The sequence below is a fragment of the Ruditapes philippinarum genome, unplaced genomic scaffold, assembly GCF_026571515.1.
Source record: "Ruditapes philippinarum isolate M1 unplaced genomic scaffold, ASM2657151v2 ctg1589_1_1_1_1, whole genome shotgun sequence".
Taxonomy (NCBI): Eukaryota; Metazoa; Mollusca; class Bivalvia; order Venerida; family Veneridae; genus Ruditapes; species Ruditapes philippinarum.
In genome coordinates this window covers 77,699-104,144 of record NW_026852705.1, presented here as the reverse complement: position 1 = coordinate 104,144, position 26,446 = coordinate 77,699, and the positions used below count along the sequence as shown (strand labels likewise).

At 31.6% G+C, this 26,446-nt stretch overlaps 2 protein-coding genes across 2 annotated transcripts; one reads left to right on the top strand and one right to left on the bottom strand.

The window, feature by feature from the left end:
• Nucleotides 1-1,585: 1,585 nt before the first annotated feature.
• On the bottom strand, nucleotides 1,586-15,457 carry LOC132721757 (uncharacterized). Its single transcript, XM_060706128.1, has 6 exons — nucleotides 15,436-15,457; nucleotides 7,165-7,430; nucleotides 5,467-5,605; nucleotides 4,800-4,973; nucleotides 3,436-3,609; nucleotides 1,586-1,953 (listed from the first exon to the last, which is right to left on the bottom strand). The coding sequence occupies exons 2-6, from the start codon at nucleotides 7,426-7,428 to the stop codon at nucleotides 1,850-1,852; spliced, it is 855 nt and encodes a 284-aa protein (XP_060562111.1). The 5' UTR covers nucleotides 7,429-7,430; nucleotides 15,436-15,457; the 3' UTR covers nucleotides 1,586-1,849.
• Nucleotides 15,458-16,596: 1,139 nt separating this feature from the next.
• Nucleotides 16,597-20,289, top strand: LOC132721632 (uncharacterized). Its single transcript, XM_060705962.1, has 4 exons — nucleotides 16,597-16,946; nucleotides 17,958-18,058; nucleotides 18,719-18,911; nucleotides 19,712-20,289. The coding sequence occupies exons 1-4, from the start codon at nucleotides 16,662-16,664 to the stop codon at nucleotides 19,850-19,852; spliced, it is 720 nt and encodes a 239-aa protein (XP_060561945.1). The 5' UTR covers nucleotides 16,597-16,661; the 3' UTR covers nucleotides 19,853-20,289.
• The last annotated feature ends 6,157 nt before the right edge of the window (nucleotides 20,290-26,446 follow it).

Genomic DNA, 26,446 nt, shown 5'->3' with positions numbered 1-26,446 from the left:
TTGCTTTCCTTTGTCTTAACTGGTGCAGTGCAGGTGTAACGGTCGTTGGTGGTACCAGATAAACTAGTACAAAATTAAAGAGAAGAATTCTACTGGGTTAAATGAAAACTTACAACACTTACATGGAGCATGGATTTTGTCTATAACACAACAGGACGCATACATGTTTCCAGTGAGCTTGTATCTAGGATGATATAAGCTCGTTAAAACAAATTGAAACCGTAACAGGAGGATATAAAATACATTTGGAACAATAGTTTACGAGAATTTAAATGTAGTTAATTTTTACTTTGTGAGGAAGGACCATTTGTGCATAAATACGCCTATATCATATTTACCAGTAGGTTAAAATGGTACATACTTCAAAACATTAGTACACATATTAGGTCTCAGTACATAAAACTAACCTTTTTGTGAATAAATCATTTATTCAGGGAAAATACAATATACGTATATCCTTTAGCACTTTCAACAACAATAACTATAAAAATTCAATCGTATAAATATATCAACGTAAAACAAATAATTAACGAAATTAAAGAAAAATGTATAACTAGAACACAAAACACATATATCTCATGCATGGAGGTATAGCGTCTATAAGCCTTTAGCTTCCTACACATTGGAACTAATACTACAAGAACGCTGCTAAATTGTAACATTTTAAATTAATAAAGCCCCTTATATCAACAATTGATTGATCCCATGTTAGAGCCAGACAAATTTAGTATGGTTAGGCTTCATATACATTGGAACAAGTTCTGAAACTCTGAATGTTGTCCTTTACTTTTCAGACTGCAATGAAATAATAATAATAATAATAACACAATATCAGTATGTATAAAATTGAATTAATAGTTGTCTATATCATAATAAAAGTACATGACTTTTAACTTCAGCCTTCTGGCGACAAAAGATTCTACCCATGCAACCAGTGCTGACCAAGATCAGCTGGCACGTCCATACTGTTTGATTATTAAATGAACTGTTCTATATTTAGTCAGTAAATATTTTCAAATTCTCACTAAAAATGATAAACGGTTTGTCCAGAGAAAAAGATAAACAAGTCCATTTATAACATTCAACATAGTGGGTTAAAAACATGCTATAAAATATTATGTAATAAAAAATGCCCTGAATTGTAATAAACACAATTAATGTTAAACAGCAGTGTTTACCAGACATATCAAATGCTGGACTTACAAAAAACACTAAACAAATAGTTTAAATTTCACAATAAAGCAAAATATTCAAAATACAAAAGCATATTATATATTCACAAGTTTGATGAAAAACTTCTAGAAATATCAAATACAGGGCATGTATATGTATATACAATGTACATGTAAAAAAATGCATAAGCCCTAAATCTCCACCCCCCCCCACTAAAAATAATAAAATTAAAACTTAAGTTTACTTGTTTTATAAAATCTATGAACACAATCTTACAAATCTATAAAAACACTGTTTCCCTTGAAACGACTACACAAAAATCAGTATCAGGTACTTTGTACATGTATATCTTACACAGTATATTACAATAGATATGTACATCAACAATGTAATAAATTACACAAGCGTTACCGTAGCAAGTCTTTACACCATGTTCATATTATGCAAATAATGTCACATCATAATTATATGCACAGCCTCGCAATTCCATTTTTACTGACTCCAAAAGCAGCATATGCCTGTGATAAACTATGTTATTTATGAAATAAATATCTCTTTAACTTAAACATGAAGGTAAGCCTTGTAGCTGCTACAGCTAAACTCAACATTATTCTAACAATGGTAGTATATTGTCAATTTCGAAAGGCAAGTGATGATTTAATATTCCTCTCCTTTATCACTTGAATCCTGGGTATGGTGGGGGTGACTCGCGTGACTCGTCCGGGGGTGGGGCACTTGGTTGTAGTGGTGTATTAGGATTAACTTTCTCTTCTCTGTAACCTAAAATGATAAAATATATATAAACAAATATTATCATTAAAGATATACTACACTTAAAATTTTTTAATCACAGTAATTTAATGAAATCTATAAAATTCTTTTTCTTTGGGCTACATTAGAGCAAAGTCAAAGAAAATACCATTATCAAAGAAGTTCACATAACTATAGATTTACAGTTATAAGAAATATAATAATAATTCCAGTTGACAAAAGGTGTAGTAAAGACTTCTTGAAATAAAAAAAAAAATTAAAAAAAAGAAAGAAAAGAAACTAGTTTTTCAAAGACACTGATTAATATTACAATATTTAAGCTGTAGCATTTCCATTTATAACAATGGTTCCTTATCTTAAATGTAGCAAATGCATTAATATATCAGCCTATAATGTTACACATGGCTGAAATGATCTAAATTTCAGGGGCATCCGCTCAAGTAGTTTTTAAGATGGATGACTTCAAACCACTTGCCCCTCACCACCGTGGGTTCAATTCCCACCAGGGACTTTGGTTTCTTTCATGTGAGGAAGCTATCTAGCTATCTTATGGAATGTAAGTTGTTCAACTCAGTTACCCACTTATGCCTGAAATTTTGCATTGAGGGGCACCTAGAGTCTTCCTCCACCAGTAAAGCTGGAAAATTGCCATATGACCTTGACAGTATCAGGGTCACTAAAAACCAATAAAAAAATCATAATAATAATAAACAATAAAACTTAGAATTTTATATAGACTTTTTTGTTCAATCCGAAGATATAACACTAAGCAATTTAACAACCTATGTTAAACTGATATTTATCCTTTTTTTAAACAATATCATATATAATACTGAATGCTTCTTTACACTATTTTGAATGAGGGGATAAGACCCTACTTTAAACCTTTTCCTAGAGTATTGGGACATGTAAGGTAATATGTACATACAAAATATCAGTTATATGTAAAACAATTCCATCATACTACTTCAATTTATGTATTCATCTATATTTGTATGTTATATGTACCTCTTTCACTATCATGGTTTTGATTCTAAAATCCTCTTAAGCTTAACAGTTTTGTCAAAATTCTTAAAACAGAAACAAGTAATATAATGTTGAAAGTTATTCAATGTTTGACACAAAACCATTTTGATTATACTAACTTACTTTAGTCTGTGTTGGAAGCTATAAGCTTTTTGAAACACTCTTGAATCCGTTCCTATAACCAACCTGAGTTCCAAGCAATGCGTGTAAAGTTTCTTGCTCAAGGAAACAATGGCTTGCCCTTGACAGGGTTTGAAGTTTTAACCCACGCAGCCAGCAGTTCTTAGATTACTTATCCAATTCATCAACCACTCAGCCACGCCATCACAAAACCATTTAGGGTAGTATATATTATACTAATCTTATTATAAAGTGAGATAATGTTTTTGTGGTGGCGTGCATGGCCAAGTGGTTACTGTGAGTATATAAGTTAAAACATATCTTTTAGTATTGTAATGTACATACTGCTATCATCACCAGGGTACTGACTATCCCCACTACAGACTGTGTTATAATCTGGTGGCTCAGTTGAGGTGCAATTTAAGTTTTCTGGCGGTACATGAACAACCGGTCCTTCCAACATCCTCCTCCTGCCTTCATTCATTTCAACATTCTGGTTATCCTGACTCTGAGTCTGTTCTACAAATAAAGAAATTGTATACACAATATTCTTGTATAAAAACTACCCATGCAGGTATATATTTATGGAACAGAAACAAGCATTAACAGATAGATTCACATGACAATGCATCTTTGTTGCATATTTTATAATATGCATGATTCAGGGAGCAATGTTAAAACAGTTTAATACAATGAAGGCCCTGGTAGTTTCATTATCAAAACATTACTGTCAAATGATACCGCACAAGCACAGGGAAAGCATGAAAAAAATAGTTTCTAAATACAAAATACAGACAAAGAAATGAAGAATAACCAGGTCAGACCTGTACTTTTATGCCAGATAAGTGTAAGTGCACCTTTTTGTGCATTAATGCTCAGACTTATTAAATTACTTCCAATCCTTATGCTTCTGCAGATGATTATGCCTAAATAGGTGCATTAAACCTCTATTAATGAATTCACAAATAATAAATTATAAATCATTACAACAGAATCGAGCATTTATACATCACTAAGGTCATTATGAAAACTTAAAAAACAAATTTAAAGATCAGTGATGGTCCTTAATCGTTCATTTGCATAAAGACTTCCAAAGATTTCATTTTTACAGTCTACTTTTTGCTTATGTTACCTACTTAAGCATCAGGTTGAAACAACTAATATAAGTATTATGGAGGGTGACCTAAGGATCAATCCTGTGAAGTTTGGTCCAAATCCACTTTGCAGTTTTGGAAAAGATATGGTTTAAAGAATGTGTGGATAACAATGAACAACATAAGATGTACAATTTGCCATCATATAAGCTCACTTTTGTGCTCAGGTGAGTTTAAAAATTAAAACCATTAATTCATCAGGAAGGTCAGGAGATAAATTTTATATACTGTACATAATTATACTATAGAAAAGTGGTAAGCTATTTGTATCAAGGGCTTTACCTACTTTATAATTGGTTCAGTCCTTTGTTTTCTTCTTAATAGGTTTCAATTTAAAAAGTTTAAAATCAATAACTCAACCGTGTAGATTTCTAGTAAGACTTCATGAATATATATAAGGCTTAGCCTCACCTTGTACAGGTGGCATTAACAGGTCATTCTCACTGGCTACATTTAATATAGAGTTATTATAATCTGGTACCCCCACCATCCTTCATCAGAATAACAGAGAAAGTGTGAAACATGTAAAACAAACAAAATCAATAGTTATCTTACCTTCGTTTTCATTATAACAACAACAATAGAACCAAAAAGCTGTACAGAATATAAACGCCAGGACTCCTCCAATGATTATAAGAATGATCCATATAATACTAAAACCTGCCTTCCCTCTGCCAGAAGATGATACAGATGGTGAGCCAGTAGTCAACACTAATTTTGTTGTTGTTTCTGAAACACAAACATGTATTATGTATTTTTTATATATTTTTTTATGATTTTTAGAAATTTTAACTTCTTCTATATTATTCAGCAATATGACTATGTATATAGTCCTTAAAATGATACAAATGTTCTAATCATTGTTTGCTTACTGTATAGTACTAGTCCATCCCTTTGGCTCAATAGGGCAAGTAACAAACTAATTATCCAGGGACCAATTGTTTGATCCTTACACAAGGCGTAATTTCTCCAAGAAGACTAACTTTTAGATGAGGACACTTTATGACCAATAAAAACAACAGCTATCCAAGGGGCAGCATGCTGTACTTTTCTCAGCGCTGGATAATAAAACTGGTAATAGGCTAAAGAGATTATTAGTAATTGATTTTAATGACCTTATTGGAAACCAAATATAGACAACGCCCCCATGCGGGCCATGTCAATAGTTCTACATTTTCTGTGAACACTTTCTGCAAAACATGCCGAGCTTAATAAACATTACCTAATTTTTTTCGTAAGTAGATATCAAACTTTATATTAATGTCCTTTTTCATAATGTGAAGAGCTCTGTCATACATGTATTGAAAAAACACTTTCTTCTCACTAGTACATAGCGGCCTAAAGCTCGTACAATGGTGCATCTGAAATGGTTTAAAATTTAATCATTAATCCTGTGGAACCAAAAAATAGGCACTATGTGGTTCAAGAATGACTTAACAAGAAAGCCATGATGGCCCTTATATCGCTCAACTGATTATTGAGGCTCTGAATAAATATTGTTAGCAATGAATGAAAGGCAAATAAAATGCCATAAACTTAAATTGATATTATAACATTCATATCTGTATCCCCTATACCTGAAATTCATGTAGTGCGAATGTTAATAAGGTGTTTCCATATAAGTATGCCTTTTTATGTGCTGTGACCTTTTTGTCCTTAAATGACCCATATTCAAACCTGAACTAGAAATCATACAAACAACATTTCTGATCAATTTCCAGGATATTTGGGCTAAAAATGTAACCTCTTGAGTGGAAATAAAGTTTTTCCATGACACATGTTCAAAGTTGAGCTTAAGTTATCATTAAAACAACCTTTCTGAAATTTTCAGGTTATGTATGAGAAAAATATTACTTCTAGAATGTAAACAATGTTTTTCCATAGTTTTGGGTTTAGTGACCTGGTTTTTCACACCAGATAATCCATATTCAAACATGACCTAGAAACCATCTAATCAACCTGTCTGACTAATTTCCAGGATATTTTGACATAAATAGTGTTAGCAACATTCTCCCATATTTGGACTGTGTGACCTAGTTTTTGACCACAGATGAACTATATTTGAAGTTGAGCTAGAAATCATACAAACAACCTTTCTGACCAATTTCCAGGATATTTGGAACAAAACAAATAGTCTCTAGAGTGTTAACAAGGTTTTTCCATATTTGGGCTGTGTCAGAGAGGACATAAAGATGATACCATTTACCAAATATTAAAGCGCATGGCCTTGTATCTTCAGAAAGAAGATTGTTTAAAGATTTTACTATATGTTCATAATCAAAATCAATGAACCCCGGGCGTTCATTAAAGACTTTATCTTAAAAAACTATTTTTAGCCCTTCTGACCCAGATGCTCACTGGAGTAGAACCATTCGAACGATTTCAGTAGAGCTTCATGCTAAGGAACATCCCAGGAATATTTCATCAAATTTGGCCCGTTGTTTTCTTAGAAGAAGTCGTTTGTAAAAAAGTTGACGCTGGACGCATGGACGCATTAACAGACAATCATTGATGGACGCGGCTTAAAATAAAATGTGATCACAAAAGCTCACCTTAAGCACTTTGTGCTCAGGTGAGCTAAAAATATTACTGATTCTGTCAGTAGATGAATGATGGACTAGATTAAACAATGCAGATATTAAGTGTAAGTTATTTTATCTACAACATATAATAAAAGTAAAATGTGAAAAATACAGTGAATTTTATGAACTTTATCTTTGTACATTTGTATATATGTTATTGACTTTTTAAATTATTAAGGAATAGCATGCCTAGAATTACCAAGATATAACCCAGTGTTTACATATTAATTTAGGAAAGTTTACTTTCATGTTATAAAAGAAATACTTATTTGAGCAAGTTTGCTTACATGTTACATGTATAAAAGAAATGAAACATATAAGTTTGGTAAGACACTCACACTTGGGAAATCAAAGAAAGGATATGTGCCTATATATATCTTCAGACTTCCACAAGCTATATCCCATGACTCGTAGTCATAGTTTAAAATACATATCTCTAATGCAGGATTACTGTTATATGATGATATATTGAACAGACAAGAGTTTGCTCGTCTACTAGTGCCCATTCCTAGTTTTGCACCATAATAGTTCAGGTGAAGCACCCATATATTATCTATGTTCAAATTACCCCCACAGTTGTCTTTATTCACTTCTATAGTCATTTCTGAAAGAAAAATACAAATGTAAGAATATCAAGGTTGTGTAAGAAAAAAAACCCAAATACATTTATATATCATGTGTAGGAAAAAACCCTTATGCATTTATATAGCATGTGTAGGAAAAAAAGAACAAATGCATTTATATATCATGTGTAGGAAAAAAACAAATGCATTTATATATCATGTGTAGGAACAAAAATGCATTTATATATAATGTGTATGAAAAAACCCAAATGCATTTATATATCATGTGTAGGAAAAAAAATGCATTTATATATCATGTGTAGAAAAAAACAAACAAATGCATTTATATATCATGTGTAGGAAAAAACCCAAATGCATTTATATATCATATGTAGGAAAAAAAAATGCATTTATATATCATGAGTAGGAAAAAAACAACAAATGCATTAATATATCATGTGTAGGAAAAAAAACAAATGCATTTATATATCATGTGTAGGAAAAAAAACAAATGCATTTATATATCATGTGTAGAAAAAAAAAATGCATTTATATACCATAAGTAGGAAAAACCCCAAATGCATTTATATATCATGTGTAGGAAAAAAACAACAACAAATGCATTTATATATCATGTGTAGGAAAAAAAAAACAACTGCATTTATATATCATGTGTAGGAAAAAAACAACAACAAATGCATTTATATATCATGTGTAGGGAAAAAAACAACAAATGCATTTATATATCATGTGTAGGAAAAAAACAACAAATGCATTTATATATCATGTGTAGGAAAAAAACAAATGCATTTATATATCATGTGTAGGAACAAAAAATGCATTTATATAGCATGTGTAGGAAAAAAACAACAAATGCATTTATATATCATGTGTAGGAAAAAAATGCATTTATATATCATGTGTAGAAAAAAAAATGCATTTATATATCATGTGTAGGAAAAAACCCAAATGCATTTATATATCATGTGTAGAAAAAAAAACAAATGCATTTATATATCATGTGTAGGAAAAAACCAAATGCATTTATATATCATGTGTAGAAAAAAAATGCATTTATATACCATAAGTAGGAAAAACCCCAAATGCATTTATATATCATGTGTAGGAAAAAAACAACAACAAATGCATTTATATCATCATGTGTAGGGAAAAAAACCAACTGCATTTATATATCATGTGTAGGAAAAAAACACAACAAATGCATTTATATATCATGTGTAGGAAAAAAACAACAAATGCATTTATATATCATGTGTAGGAAAAAAACAAATGCATTTATATATCATGTGTAGGAAAAAAATGCATTTATATATCATGTGTAGAAAAAAAACAAATGCATTTATATATCATGTGTAGGAAAAAACCCAAATGCATTTATATATCATATGTAGGAAAAAAAAACAAATGCATTTATATATCATGAGTAGGAAAAAAACAACAAATGCATTAATATATCATGTGCAGGAAAAAAACAAATGCATTTATATATCATGTGTAGGAAAAAAACCAAATGCATTCATATATCATGTGTAGAAAATAAAATGCATTTATATACCATAAGTAGGAAAAACCCCAAATGCATTTATATATCATGTGTAGGAAAAAAACAACAACAAATGCATTTATATATCATGTGTAGGGAAAAAAAACCAACTGCATTTATATATCATGTGTAGGAAAAAAACAACAACAAATGCATTTATATATCATGTGTAGGGAAAAAACAACAAATGCATTTATATATCATGTGTAGGAAAAAAAACAACAAATGCATTTATATATCATGTGTAGGGAAAAAAATGCATTTATATATCATGTGTAGGAAAAAAAACAAATGCATTTATATATCATAACATTTTGGTGTATCATGTACTTTTGTATACTGTCATATTTTATATTCTAACATTGATGAGACAATAAACTACCGTATTAAACGTGTGAGGGGCTCTACAATATAACTTTATTTAATTTAATTGTTACTTGTTAAAAATCTTTATTCTGGTTGTATCTAAAATTACACCAACTTTTAAGTTATAAAGGTCAAATTGATGACTTTATTGCAAGTTTTACTGGTTGAATGAATTTAATTACCACAATATAAATAAGAATGCATAACATAAATATGTTAATATTTTTTCTTTATTTTAGATTATTCCTGTTTAATAATTTTTTTTCTGTTGACTGTTCATGAATTCAAATAGACAGGTCTTTTTGCTAATATGTATGATTCTTTTGATATGGACTTTAACTTATTTGCCATTTCAAAATGAAAAGCACAAATTAAGGTTGTTTACAAAAATTCTATTAAACTTGCAAATGTCCCTCTAAGTAACACTTTTATTAACTTCTTTTACATCTAATAATTATAAATTTTATAATATTAAATTTAACTAGAGCTATCACTAAATGTGATAAGCAAGACTGCTTTGGAGATGAGGACCTGGAAGTTACTAGTAACAGAATACCTTGTTGAAGAATTGAAATAGAGTTATGGTTGTGGGCAATTAAAGATAGTTGTGGTTCTTGTATGTTGCATTTCCTTTCACTGTGGTTAACCATTGATTAAGTTTTATTGAATTACTCTGTAATATGTCCAGATAGAGTTATGGTTTTGTGCAATGCACTTCCTCTTATTGTGCTTGACCATTGTATGAAGTTGTTTTGAATTACAACCAGTAGTTTTCAAGTTATGCTCCAGACAAGGAAAGTATCAAAGGGCAATAACTCTGTAATTAGTCAAGATGGAGTTATGGTTCTTGTGTACTGCACTTCCTCTCCATGTGTTTGATCATTTATGAAGTTATATTGAATTCAAACCATTAGTCTTAAAGTTACTGCACCAGACAAGTAAAATGGAATGGACCGTTGGACCGATCACCTGGTGACTCCTATATACACCCCCCCAAACTTTGTTTTGGAGGTATAATTCATGTAAATTATGTTACATCATATTTATATCATGTATATGCACAGAAGTTGCTATCCATACAGAAAACTATTATGAGAACAATACTGATTCTATTAGACTCAATTACACAGCTGAAAAAAGTATATCAGGTTAGTGCCTCAGCCATTATTGGTTTGGCAGCTGTGTTCTCATCCAATGAAATTCAGTGCTGTACTCAACAATGTATAATACACTTACACTTACTGGTTTTAGAATAATTAGTCAATTTAAACTGTTAATTACATGTACAAAATATATTTTAGGCGCATAGCTTCTTAAAGGTCATAAAGGTCACTTCTGCTGGGTCACATAATCTTTTTTCCATAAAAAATATTTAAAAACAAAAGCCAAATGAAATAAAATCAGAAATTAGACAGGAGCCTAAGAGCAAAAACATAGATAACAGAGATAGGGAACTTCCTAGTCAGTTAAGATATCATGTGTGCTTGCTATTCTTAAATCTTGTAGCAAATTAAACTTATTAACCAGACATCAAAATCAGTAAATAATACATTTTCTGACAGCTTATGCATTTGTCCATGGCTGCAGGTAAAAAATTACTGTTCCCATTTAAGCAAGAACCGGTGTGATGCTCCCCGAGGAGGTTTTGGACACAGGAAAGTATGCCTCTTGAACTTGAAGTGAGATCTATCTGCTTATAAAGTTTCATGTTGATATCTCTTATAGTTTTAAAGTTAAGTCCCTGACAAAGTTCAAAGTGTAAAAATGAACAAAGGGCAATAACTCCAAAATTAGGCAAGGTAGAGTTATGGTTCTTTAACACTGCTCTTTCAATAATGAGATCTATCTCCCTAACAAAGTTTCATGTTGATATCTCTTTTTGTTTTAGAGTTATGTCTTGGTTCTTTAGCACTGTACTTCAACACAATGAGATCTATCTGCCTACAAAGTTTCATGTTGATATCTCTTATAGTTTTAGAGTTATGTCCCGGACACAGTTCAAAGTGAAACAAGATTGCATTTGTAAAAAATGCTATGCCACCGCATAAATACAGCACTAAAATAGTAATGTAGGAACACATTTTTTTTGTTTTGACCCCAGGGCTTTAATTTGAATAATCTTGCTTAAGGTTCACTACACAATGTTTACTGCAAAATGTCTCACCTCTAGCCTTTGTCAATTCGAGAAGATGATTTTTTAAAGTAAAAATTTACTATATAAATGTAAGGAAAACCTATGACCCCGGGGCAGGGCTAGTTTTGACACTAGAGGCAAAATTTGAACAACTTTGGTAGAGTACCTATAGATGATATCATATACCAAATATCAAAGCTCTAAGCCTTGTACCTTCAGACAATAAGATTTTTTAATTTTTTACTATATGTACATAGTGAAAATCAATGACCCCCGGGGGTGGGGCCAATTTTGACCCTAGGGCTATAATTTGTTCTATCTTGCTAGAGGTTCACTACACAATGTTTCATGCAAAATATCTAACCTCTAGCCTTTGTCAATTAATTTAGAGAAGATGATTTTTTAAGTTTTTACTATATACATATGAGGAAAACCTATGACCCCCGAGGCAGGGCTAATTTTGACACTAGAGGCAAAATTTGAACAACTTTGGTAGAGTACCTATAGATAATAACACATACCAAATATCAAACCTCTAAGCCTGGTACCTTCAGACAAGAAGGTATTTTAAGTTTTTACTATATGTACATATAGTGAAAATCAATGACCCCCGGGGCGGGGCCGATTTGGACCCCAGGGTTTTAATTTGAACAATCTTGGTAGAGGTCTACCAGACAATGCCTTATGCAAAATATCTAAGCTCTAGGCCTTTTGGGTCTTTACAAGAAGATTTTTTAAATTTATTCTTATAATTCCTTTTGGTTGCCATGGCAACCACAATTCTGCATGGAATGAAATTCTTTGAACAACTTTGGAAGGCCTTCACCCAAGGATCAATCCTGCCAAGTTTAGTTGAAATTGGACTAGTGGTTTTTCACAAGAAGATTTTTTAAGTTCACTATATAATCTATATAACGCACACACACACACACAAACAAACACACAGGTGAATCGCTATATGCCACCGCATGGCAGATGCTGCGGTGGCATAAAAACAAAGGGCAATAACTCCAAAATTAGGCAAGACAGAGTTATGGTTCTTTTGCACTGCACTTCTACCCAATGAGATCTATTTACCTACAAAGTTTCATGTTGATATCTCTTATAGTTTTAGAGTTATGTCCCTGAAAAAGTTCAAAGTGTAAAAATAAACAAAGGGCAATAACTCCAAAATTAGACAAGACAGAGTTATGGTTTTTTGCACTGCACTTCTACCCAATGAGATCTATCTACATATTAAGTTTCATGTCAATACCTCTTGTAGCTTTAGAGTTATGTCCCAGACAAAGTTCAAAGTGTAAAACTGAACAAAAGGCAATAACTCCAAAATAAGGTAAGACGGGCAGCACAAAATACCCAAATACACCCAAATATTGCCCAAATATACCCAAATATTGCCTAAATATACCCAAATATTACCAAATTATACTAAAAGTAAATGTTTTATACTAAAAAAGTGCTGCTTTAATTATGAATACAATATACACTTTCACTAAGATATAATCAAACATACCCAAATATACATTTTCCTATCATTGTGTTTTGAACCAAAATACTGTATATGACTACTCCGTTAAAGCTATTTTTTTAAAATAACATGGACACTTGTATATGATATGAAATTTCAACAAAATTACACCTTAAAAATGTTAGTTAAGACAACAAATACAATATCCATATCTTGATTTAAAATTGCAAGTACATTCATAAAGAACCTATATAGTAGATAAGCAAATGCCACAACTTTATTTCCTTACAACATCTTAACTGCCCATTTCAACGGAATAAATAAAAGTTACAGTATAGCAGGCTAAGTCATATTATTTTATAAATGCTTATTTATTTCTCATTATAATTTATATTTTATACAAACAAAAATAAATAGTGCTATATTTGGGTATATTTGGGTATTTCGTGCCGCCGGGTAAGACAGAGTAATGGTTCTTTAGCACTGCACTTCAATGAAATCTATCTAACTAAAAGTTTTATGTTGATGTCTCATATAGTTTTAGAGTTATGTCCTGGACAAAGTCCAAAGTGAAAAATATACAAGGGGCGCAATAATTCAAAAATTAGACAAGAAAGAGTTACAGTTCTTGTGCACTGCACATCAACTCAATGATATCTATCTACCTACAAAGTTTCAAGTTTATACCTCTTGTATCAAAGTAATGTCCCTGTATACTGGGCTAGCCATTATTTGTAAATATAGGTTAAATAAAAAAATCGTGATTGGCATGAAATAAAAAAAATACATAGAATGTTAGATACCTGCTCTAACATGATTTATAAAGATGATCAACCCAATTAAGATATGGTGTCGAAATAATGTCATCATCAAAATCTGTATCCTCGAGTTACCCCGACGGTAATGATTTCTTGTTTTTAAAGTTTCTTGTTTGTTTTGCTTCTTGTTTCAAAGTGAACATAAGACTTACTGTCATAACTGTGCTCCTCTTAGTTTGTGGTATCGATACTTAATTTAAGTATCGTTACCACAATAATACTTAATACTTTTATAGCGAGCTCGACGAGCTGGCCCGAAGGGCCTGCTCGCAAAGCGAGCTTTACGGTAACGCGAGTACCTGCTAAGTGATGGTTTTGAAAACTTTCGTCCAAAGTACCGAATTGGACACATCGCAACCTTCGAATTTAAAGATAACGATAAAAACTGAGGAATTCTGACTGAAAACGGATGTGTAGACTGGTCACCCGCGCACGTCTATGGGAACAATAATTGGATAGGGAACCAGAATAACGGAAGCTGTCGATAAAATATCGAATGACAGTTTTAAAATGGAAATGTAAAATGAAAATTGAAGGCGCCATTTTGTTTGAAAAATTTGATAAAAGAAAAACAATTTTTTGTCGTTTTTTGTTTTGAAAACTATCTAGAATGAAAGAAAATGGTCTAACTAAGAAAATGAATCCGAACACCAATATCTTTTATTCAGTCGTTAACGCTGTACAGACGTTTAAAGTATTGTTTACGTGACGTCACAATGTAGCGCCAAACAGCACGTGCAAAACAATCAAGTCAAGTACGCTATTTTAATGTCGCATACGTTTTAAGTTTTACATTTATTTCACTTTTAATAATCTTTATTTCGCTTGAAAAATTATAGAGTGAAATAAAATAAACGAAGTTTTATCAACGTTGTCAAAACTCGTTATTCATTTAACGACAGGGGCGGAGCCATATTTAACACAGTACATGTAACGTCACACGCACTCGTCACTGCATTTGAAATAAAAATGAGCGATTATTTCATACTTTTTCAGTTAAAAGTACATCGAGCTCGCTTTGAGGCTTTGCCTTTTTCATATTATATTTTCTTTTATACAGATTGTTTGTTTGAATTGTTATAGGATAGTCAGTTATGTCGGAAAATAGCTTATATAGCTAATGTTTATATGTTTTTATGAAACCGACTATAAATAAACTTTAAAGATTATCTTATCTTATCTTATTCTTACAAACTAAGAGGAGCACAGTTATGACAGTATACCTTTATAAAAAGACAGTGATTTTTCGGTTTTATAAAAGAAAGGGTCATAAAAGGAATTACTACGTTATCCTTCTGACCATTTAGAAAAATGTATTCTGTAGTGAATACTCATTATTTGTATTGTAGCCGAAATATATACCAATAATCCGAGTACTATTCACCTATCTTCTTTGTGAAGAGTTACTATCTGTAACAATCGGAACGTCTTCGGCTATTTCGAGTTATTTCGCCCCAAAGACATTTCGGTCCTAATTACCCAAAATATTTCGGCCCGGACCTTTCGGCCCTTTACCAAATCGGCCCCATTTTTAGTCTTAGCTTTACAGTATATATATATATGTGTTTTAAAGCATTACAATAAATAGTGAACAAATAAATGAACGAATGAAAAAACATACAGTTTATTTCAACACTAATTTGAAATGAAGAATATTTGAAACATGTTAAAATCAAATTAATCAATTGATATATACCTGAAATAATGTACGGAGGGACACCTGAGCTCTTCTTTCACCAATAAAACTGGAAGGTCGTCATATGACTTTTATCCTGCTACTGTCTATATCATCAGCTGGATAAAGCCTTGCCGCATAAACTTATCTATCTCCAGTCATTACGTCACATGATGACGTCACGTGTTTAGTAGCAAAACAAAACTACGTATAGATGCTATTTTATCGGGGAAAAGTAAGAATGAAACCATTTAATTATTCTAAAAACATGATAAAAAGCAGGATAAATCAAATACATGGTTGATGTCGGTATGGAGAAGGTTTATCCGGTTCGCTGCGAAATTAAGTGAAAGATACACTTTCTCGCTCACCGGATAAATCTTCTCCATCCCGACATCAACAATGTATTTTCTATATACTGTGTTGGTGCGATATTAAACCCAACAAAATAAATAAATAAATAAAAAAATAAAGTATTATAATTATATGTGTTATCTTTTATAAAGCTTTGATGTTTGCCAACATGACTATTGTATTGTCATTATAAGCTACATTCATTAAATAAAGAGTTTGCTGTTGTTATTAATTATCATCCTAATTAATTTGTAAGAGTGGGCCAGTCCTTTTTTATTTTAGGTAGTTTTTATATTTTATCCCGAAAATTTTTTTAACTACCAATCGCCATTATTTTAGACTATCTTTTGGAATGAACAACTTATTAATTGATCTTAGTTTGACAGTGAAAAAAGTAAGTATAATGTCACTTTAACTTGTCGTATTAGCAAAGTGAATTAATATAATTATTAAAACATTAATTCTGTATGGCTTTTCAACTTTCTGGTATTTACAATTTCCCGCAATGTACACTAGCTGAGTATCCCATAATGAAATTTTGCGGGTTGCGTTACTCCGCCTTTCATTGCTGATCTTGTCTACCATACTATTAACAAAATAAATTTTAATTCAAACGAAGTGAAAAGACTTTTTTCGATTATATTAAGCAAATATCTAAAAATAATTAAGTTTGCATCGATTAGATTTTAATAAGCAATTATATCTATTGAAAATTGTATTGGTTTCATCTGTAAGCACCTATTGATTTATCAGTTGAGACATACTTAAGTTTTTTTTTCTCAATAATTGATAATTAAATAAAAAATATGATAATGTCACAGATTACATTGCATTTTTATATAGCATATTGCTAGATCGCTCGCAACGAGTTTTCAGAACATCTTCGTTCAGAAATGTTTGAAATTATGTTGCTTAACTTACTAATTGTTTTGACAAGCAGTGGCAGTTTGATTGCACAATACCTTAATATCTACACTGTACCGGTGTCGGAATCGAGTGCTGGAGATAAATCATTGCAATGTGTTCGTAAGTTAGTCAGAGAACAAATTGAAAGCGCAAAGATATCAACTGCCGGGGAATGCATCCCATTGTCAAGAAGTTGGCTTGAGACGAGAAGTTTTGACCCCGACTTTACATATGTAACAGGAAAAATTAAAGATCTACAGTTTCAGCCTCCGGTAAGAATTATTTTTTTCTATGTTTTTTTTTCTTTTTCAATAATTTGATTTTCAGTTTTCCAATTCAGATATTATATACGATGCTGTTCGAAAAATCTGCTTTCTTATGTTATTAATTCAGGCTGGTATCTTTAATTTAAAATTGATGTTTTATTTTTGTCGATAAGGTGCTTTGTTTAGGAAATAGATATATCAATTTTGAGTGTATTGTTGACTTGTAGAATAATGCAGTTGGAGTTCAAATGCGCAAGAATATAATCACGAAAGTCTTGCATTTTTATACTATAATGCAAGATAAATTAATATCTATTTCCATTCTAACATGCTAATAAAAAAATAATTGATAAAGATACGTTAAACTACATTGAGGTTACTTATTTCTCTCTTTCATATTGCAAATCCGACTCGCGTTGATCTCACCAATGTGTTAATATCACAGATCTACATCAACTTTTTCGTGATAGTATTGTTTTTAGTGAATTTCTTTATTTCATGTTCTTTCTTAGCGTAACTTTTGTTTTAGGCAGTTTTTACTTACACGTATACTAATTGGCAATGTTTCGTCAGTTTTTTAACACTTTGTTATTTTGTGTTTATTTCATTAATTAAACTTTAATGCAATTGGTTGGTCAAATTATATGAGAAGAGAGTCCAAAATTACTCATTAGTAACTCCAGTCGGTAGATGGAAATTGTTCTTATTTGCATTTGCATATTGATAAATATACCAACCAAATTTATAACCTACCTGTAATAATAAAAGATTTAAGATCTTTGTCACCACTAAAACAACGATAATACGATGTGAATAATTTTGAAGACTGTTTAACAAAATCTATACTTCTTATTCGCCATTAACACAGCATATAAACAAAAATTGCTATGTTATCGTTTGCAATGTTATTGAATATGAGCATAGTCCAAAGGCGGATGTATGCTCCTTTTCTTTTTCTTTAAATTGGTTTCGTAAATACCACTGCACAAACCATAATTATATCACTTTCATTTCTAGATGCTGGTAAATACAAGTTCATATAAGTCGGAACTACCTGGGCTGTTGGGTGTTGGTAGCTCAGTAGACGTATCGTTTTCATTTCCTAGTACAGATATTAAGTAAGTATGTATGGATATTTTGTGCTGCAAAACAATGACGTTATACCATTGCCAGTATGTCTCTATATGCACTAGTCGACCTGTATGACATATATGCATGACGGTTTATCTTGTCACTCGTAAAATCATATTTTGATTTTATGTCAATGATTTGTAATCCTACAATCAGATTATGTCCAGTTGTAATTATAAAGTTGAAATACAAACGGAAATGATAATAATGACTTACTGAATGTTTATTGGTTAATTTTGACGGAGTGTTGTTTTTAGGGACGCATTTTTGCAAGACACACGAAGTTGCTACGACTGTTTCCAAAGAATCGAACGTTCTTTGTAGTTCAAAATATCCCATTAAAATGTTACAATGAAATTGATGTAGGCTCATCAATTTGAAAACTCGACTATTTTATATATATTAGCCCACTGTGATAACTATTTAAATAAAATTTCTTAATTGTTTATTATGAAATTTTTGCTCTCGCAAAAGTGGGAAAATATTTCTGTCCTTGTTATTATGAGTATTTAGTTTAGGCCATTTATTTAAGATAAATGATACTGATTTCTGTAGTCTTTTATGAACACCAATTCATTAACGCTCATTGTAAGATTAGGTTATATGAAGAAAATATTCAAAATATTTCAAAGTCTTTCAATTTCTAGGATATATGTGCTTCTTTCAATGGATGGTGGTAATGTTGCCCTTAAAGTTATGATAGATATTAGTATCCAGGAATTGAAACTTGACCATAAGATTGATGGCGTCTGGCAGAAGGACTTTGTTAGAGCTAATATTGTGCTGTCAGTTGACACTATTCACAAGCTGACCATCAGACCACTGGAAAATGGCACTGACGTATGTAAACCATACATTATGTGATTTTGATTGTTTTATCATGTTGAAAATTGTCAATATCATAATTTTATATGATATCGATATTCCAAACGGCAGCAGTGTCTTAATGTACAAGATATTGAAACGAAACTTATGAATCATCTAAACTATATGAAATTGTACTTTATCAGCCACTTTTTACAAACCGTGTGTTGTATAAGTCGAAATGTATTACTGTATATCTGGTCTTTATTCTACATTTTTCTAGAAGACAAAAGTTTAGAATATGAACAGTTAACTTTTACAATTTGAAAATACAGTAAAGCTTTCAGTTAATATATTTCGAAAGCTTTTTTTATTATAAAGCTTTTCTATGATAAAGATGACCATCTCGTGTGAAATTTTCTTTTCTTTTTTCATACATGTATATTATTACTTTTGTAAAAGAGGAGCAAACAATTAATTATCGAAAAGGAAGCTAGCCTTGCGTTTTTCACATGTAGCAGATTTTCAGACAATGGACATTTACTTGTACATATGTACTTAATTTTCAAGGATCATTTCTGAATTTACACTATTGAGACTGGCATGAATGTAATCTTGAATCTTGAATCTTATGTAATATTTGTATGACAATAGTCAATAACTTTTACAATTAAATTTTAATGACAATTTATGTCTATTTGTATATATAATGATAAAAAGGCTGGTAGAAATTTATATATATTTTATAAAAAACATAATCTTTATACATGTACATCTAAATGATATCGCTGAAATAGATTTGACAAATTATTTAATTTATTTCTAATCATCTTCAGATGTACCTAAACGATAATCTGATTGTGCACTACAACCATCCAGACAATCCCTTCACACCAGAAGATGCACAAAGGATTCTCATTAGCACAACTCCTAACAGTGGAAACCTTCATAGACTAAAAATTGTTGTGGTTTCTTAAAAAATAAAACGTTCAAGAAGCTACTTTATACTTTTATGTATAATTGTTACTACTACTTTTTTCAACCAAGACATAGTTGAAGAAGTTTTAAAGTATTATCTAAAGGTAAATAAGTCTGTGGTCCATTCAATATGTTGATTTATCTTTTATACATTGATATAAATCATCGAATTTATTTGCAGGAAGATAGCAAATATCACATTGTTTTCAATGCTTGATAATTGTACACGATGGAACCAAAATAAAACCTTGTACATATCCAATTATTGATTCAAAACTTTATGTTAGAAATAAAACACATACATTATAGTGCATAATAAAGTTTTTCTCTCTCAATTTTGACAACTTTTAAACAAACATACATTGTATTTTGTTTAATAAAACTGACTGCCAGTGTAACATTAAATTTGACACCTTGGAAAATTGACTCCATGGGCCATTTTTTCAAATTTCAACCCGGCTCACTTGAAGCCTAAAAGTGTATACGACCTTTGTTGACATTTTTCATTATGTTGATAAACATTTTCATTATACATGTATCTGCATGAACATTTTATGTGTGTATGTACCACACAAAAATCCGCACACATTTAATATTACTTTTATAAATATATTAATTTTATTTACTGTTAATCAATATCAGATTAAAAATGATAAATGGTTCTGTAAAATCACGATTACAAGAGCTTTTTTTTTAAAATCAACGTTAGATCTAGACCTTCTCGTTTTTACTAGGGCAAAAAATTGGTCTATATCTAAACGATTATAAAGTTAGAATTTCCAGCAAGGAGTCATTAGTATGATACACAGAAATTATAAATTGGACCAATTATTTGTTTAAATTTTGGTGATTTTAGGACATCTAAACCTCTTAGTATTGTGTCTTATTTTAAAACTAAATCAGATAATATCTATAATAATCCGAATGTACGAGTAAGTCAAACATTGTAACACTGCCTTCTAATGCATTGTTGCATATAATTATTATAACAATGTCCAATACGAATAAAAATAGTTAAAAATATAAATATAAAAATTCTTAGAAGAGGCATAGAGAAAAAAGTAAGTCTGGTATCTCCCCCCCCCCACACACACACAAATATTACTTAACATGAAAAAAGTAGGGCCTACATTGCATACACTTGATAACACAAACTTTATGAAATGCTATCTTAACAAGGAAAAAATAAAATGTCCGTTTATGTACATAGATAAGAAATAACAAGAATAAAGATCAACAAGGCAAAGGCAACGTTCACTGGACGCCGCCCCCGGACACACCCAAGAAGGACACCCAGAAGGCACCAAACAAGTACCTGGAGTGGACACAAGGGCGAAAGGAGCGGGACATGTAATGTGAAATAATATAAACAAAAACAGGCCCATAAGGGAATTAAAGGGAAAAGGACTGTACGGGTGAAAAGGTGGGGGAGGGGTTAAAAATGGAAGGGGGGGGGAGAAAATACCTACCGTCAACGACAATCCAACAAGACAGACATAACAAAACATGTAAACATCCAAAAACAAGTAACAATACAGACAAGAAAAACACGTGAAGGAACACAAAGGGGTACCGCCTTGGAACGGATAGTGGTAGTTAAACCACTTGGGAGTTTAAACCGGTTTTAGGCGCGCCAAACCTCACTCTTAGCCCCAAAATGTTCCTGAATGACACACGAAAATGTATATAAAATGAATCCCCGCCAAGTGAAATTCTAACAATGGTCATGGTTACATTAGACGAAATAAATAAAACACATACAAAATTATATAAATATGTAGAAAAAGTTACTGCCTAATGACCATTACCAAAGTACTCGATGCCTTAAAGGAAGGCAGAGCAACAAGAAAATTACCTACAAGGGCCCGACGAAGCAAGGCAGAAGACGAACATTAAGACAATTCAGTCCCCAAAGGGCTTTAAGAACTGTCCATCATAGAGTCTCCCACTTGGTCCGTCAGATGTAATCAAAAGAGGAAAGCGTAGCATCCAACTGTAAAAGGGTTGAACACCAAGCATGCGGTATGCCTTAAAATAATTGGGTCATAACCTCTTTTAATAAACCGTTTGATAATTTTAGTGAAGACGGCAGAAAAATTACTATGACCCATGATCCTACGAAGTTTGTAAACCACATCTCCATAGAAGTCAGGCTTGGTAAAACCTTGTCGTAAAAGAGTTTTTAAATTATAATTAAATTTTAAAACTAAGTCTGAATTACGATGGTAAATCTTAATAAAATATTTACGCAATTTATGATAGCGATAACCTTGTTTAAGAAGTTTGTTAGTAATAAATAAATTGCGTTCATTAAAATCATCAACATGACTTCACGCCCTAGCAAATCTAATTAATTGAGAAATATACACCCCATATGATCACCGTAGGGAACGTGTTACAGTATCGCGTTTTTCGGTTACAGTATAGAATTTTAAAGATGGAGGATTATTTGTTGGGAAGAGAGGTAGGTGATTTTTATTCCGGTCCATACTACAAGTAGTTTAGTTTCTAAAAGATGTTTTTGTGCTTTGCTTGTTAGGAACAGAATCCGGTATCTAGTCATATATTTCTTCAGACCCTGCACCGCAGATTTATCGCTATATTGTCTCATAAATTTGCAGATTTGACAGTTTGAAAATTTGAATCGAGAGACCAACGCATTTTTCTGCAATTTCGACATTATTTATGCATGCCTAGAAAAAGTAAATCTGCAAAACGTTAGTCCTTTATGTTAGGAAACGTTTATAAAAGTAAATGACCAGTTGAACCTATTTTCCTGTTGGTAAAATGCGTTTGAAAAAATAAACAATGTTACAGTATAGAGCGAGATAATTTGTGCAGGGTTACAGCATAGACCTAGCGACTTTGATCCAATTTTGTTACAGTTTCTACCCAGATTTCGGTTACAGTTTAGACTTCGATATTTTCTATATAATTATACTAGGTAAAATGTATGAATGTTACATAGACTTTTAAATCTCTGTGAGCTTATTGGCACGATGGCTTTTCGGCCGTCTGTCGTACACATGTGTGTGCAATCTCATCCGCTCAGTATAACTACTTGACTAAATGTGATGAAATTTACATGACTTTCTACCAATTAAGTTGTTCAAATGGTTTCGGTTGCAATCGGGGATACGAAAACCCAAAACATAGATTTTGAAAAAAGCCAATGTTTAAAGACCCTTCTCATCTCGAACCAAAAACATTCAAATCAAATCATGATCATGGCGTCATTTCGAATGCTTCTTTGTTGAAGTTACGATTATTTTGTCATTATAAAATTAAAAGTCGTTTTTTTTATTTCAGACATCCTGTATAGCAGTTTTCATGTTTCTGAAAAAGAAAATAATATTGAAAGTTATAGAGTATAAATTAAGGTCAGACAATTACAATATCTTCTCTAGTGATGGAGGTACATAATAGTGGCAGAGTCGGGATAAGGCCGTCGACTTCAAATCATCTTTCATTTACTGCTGTAGTTGAAATCCAATCATGACTTTGGATTCTTTGTATGTGAGGAATCTATCAAGCTAATTTACGGAAGGTCGGTGGTTCTAGTCAGGCGCTCGTGTCTGAAATGTTTCACAAAGGGTATCTGGGGTCTTTCTTTACACTAAAGCAGGAATGTTTTCACATGACCTCAGTGTCGTTGAAACTTAAAATCCAAGAAAGCCAAACGTAACAAAATAGAGTTAAACAGAATCCCTAAAGAAATTCCAACACAACAAAATTGAAAATGTTCATAAACCCTTTTAAATACTTACAAAATACATTATGGTAGATGGAAATTCCAACTTAAAATAGAATTTAAGGTTGCAGTATTGCTCACTTAAATACTGTTTAATCATTCTTAGGGTATTGCCTGATTGTTAATTGTGTCTTTTGACAGCTTATCTATGGTATGCAGGCTTCATAACCGCCGATCCCCTCTCAAAATTTCATTTTGTTTAGTTTCACTCATTGTATTCTCGTTTATGGCACACGCAATTTTTAACCTGGGGGTAATATGCCGCTTTTCATAGAATGGCAATAACGTGTCACATTGAAGGTTCCATGATAACCGCCATATGAACACATCCACAGATGTTAAAAAATCTGAAGTGTACAAGTTCATATATAATGTGAATTCTGCTGAAATCGGTGCTAGGAGGCGTGAATGGTAGCTTGCAGTTACCACTACCGTCCATGAACAGGTTTAGTCAAACTGAGCCTGCAACATTTTCATGTTTTCCGTGTTGGACTTCTGTTAAGGATTCTTTTTTCTCTATTTTATTACTAATAGGCATTATTATAATGTGTAATGAAATCAAGCAATAATCTTTCTTCTCTCATTACAATTCGATAAAAGTTACTGTTGTTGTCGTGAAAACAGTCCTTACTTAGGACATTACTTATTCTGCAAAAAGTCTCAATCTGAAACTTAAAGTAAGAAAAATAGCAAACTATCACTTTTCTGCTGAAGAAAAAAAGTAATACAACCTTTCAAGAATGTATTAAATAGAAAGGTATGAGTTATTTCATAAAAATAATGGATACACGAACTTTGTTTGAAATTTGGCAAGTATCTAAACTGTAACCGAAATCTGGGTATAAACTGTAACAAAATTGGATCAAAGTCGCTAGGTCTATGCTGTAACCATTCAAAATTAACCTCGCTCTATACTGTAACATTGTTTATTTTTTCAAACGCATTTTACCAACAGGAAAATAGGTTCAACTGGTAAAACGTTTTATACACGTTTATAAACGTTTCTAAACATAAAGGACTAACGTTTTGTAGATTTACTTTATCTAGACATGCTTAAATAATGTCGGAATGGGAGAAAAATGCGTTGTTCTCTCGATTCAAATTTTTAAACCGTCAAATCCGCACATTTATGAGAGCATAAAGAGATAAATCTGCGGTGCAGGGTCTAAAGAAATATATGACTAGATACCGGATTCTGTTCCTTACAAGCAAAGCACAAAAACATCTTTTAGAAACTACACTACTAGTAGTATGGACCTGAATAAAAATCACCTACCTCTCTTCCCACAAATAATCCTCCATCTTGAAAATTCTATACTGTAACCGAAAAACGCGATACTGTAACACGTTCCCTACGGTGATGATGTAGCATGAGGTACATCTCCATCTAAATGTGGATAGTTAACAATATTAAAATCAAAATCATCTCTTTTATCGTAGATTTTAGTTACTATAGTATTGTTAATGATAGAAATGTTTAAATCTAAAAAAGATGTAATAACGTCTGAAGAGTTAGTTTTATTCAATTTAAGTTCACTGGGATATATTTTAGAAACCAATTGATCGAAATAAGGATTATTCATGTTAAAAATATCATCTAGGTAGCGGGAAGTGTTGTTAAATGCATGTATAATTTCCTGATGCGAAGTAGGGGAAAGACTTAACATAAAATCCCTCTCATAGCAATAAAGAAATAAATCAGCTATCAGGGGGGCACAATTAGTTCCCATTGGAATGCCTATTACCTGTTTGAAAACTGTATTACCAAACCTGACAAAAATGTTATCTAATAAAAAAGAAAGTGCTTTACAAACTTCGTCACAGGTCCACATTGTATATTGTTTAATGATAACATTGGTAAAGAAAGCCTTCTTTGAATTGCAAGCAAGAAACGTGACCTGTTCTCTTGCAAATGTTTTTTGAATTAAAGATACTAATTTATCATTTATAAGATTATGCGGCAATGTTGTATATAAGGTAGAGAAATCGTAAGTACTTACAGATGAAGCTTGATAATTCTTAACTTTAAACTTATCTAAAATTTCAGTTGAATTTTTAATAGACCAAAACAGATTTTTGCCCGTATTTTCATAAACAGTTTCACAGTATCTAATTACATGTGTCTTGATGGCAGTAAGACAAGAAGTCAATAAAATAGAAAGATTACTGGTAGTACAAGATAAAGAATTAGCAATAAAGCGGGCTTTATATGGATGTTTATGTAATTTTGGAATCCAGTACATGATAGGAAGTTTAAGCTCTTTCTCATCAACACGTACTTTAAAGTTAGAAATACTAGAAATATGACTGTTCACAATATCTCTTTCAGAAAGAACGGTTTTAGAATAAGTATTGGTGCTGTTAAGTTCATTTTGTAAAACATTTATATAATGAATACGTCATACAATGATTATGTTATTGGCCGCCTTGTCTGCCGGAACTAAAACAAATTTAGAGTGGAACGCTAATATATCCTTTCTGAGATGCCGTAAAGTAAGTCTAGGTTTAGGTGGTAAAAAGATGTTCATTACCACGGTAAAATTCGATGCGTGATTCAATAATATTAAATATATTATGTTTCCATGAATTAAGTGCCATGAGTCACAAAAGTTACGTCATCTGTTATATATATAGAATTGATATCATGCCTTTCTTGAAAAAGAAAACGCAAAAATGTACATTCCAGCTGCACAATTTTTATGCAAGGTTTCTCAAAATGTATCATTACATTTTCCAGTCCCATATATTAAGTTATGTTTGCATTTCTATGTTCAACAATGAACGATTTTATTGTTTAAGATCACTTTATTTTAGTACTTATGACTAACTTTATATAAACAAA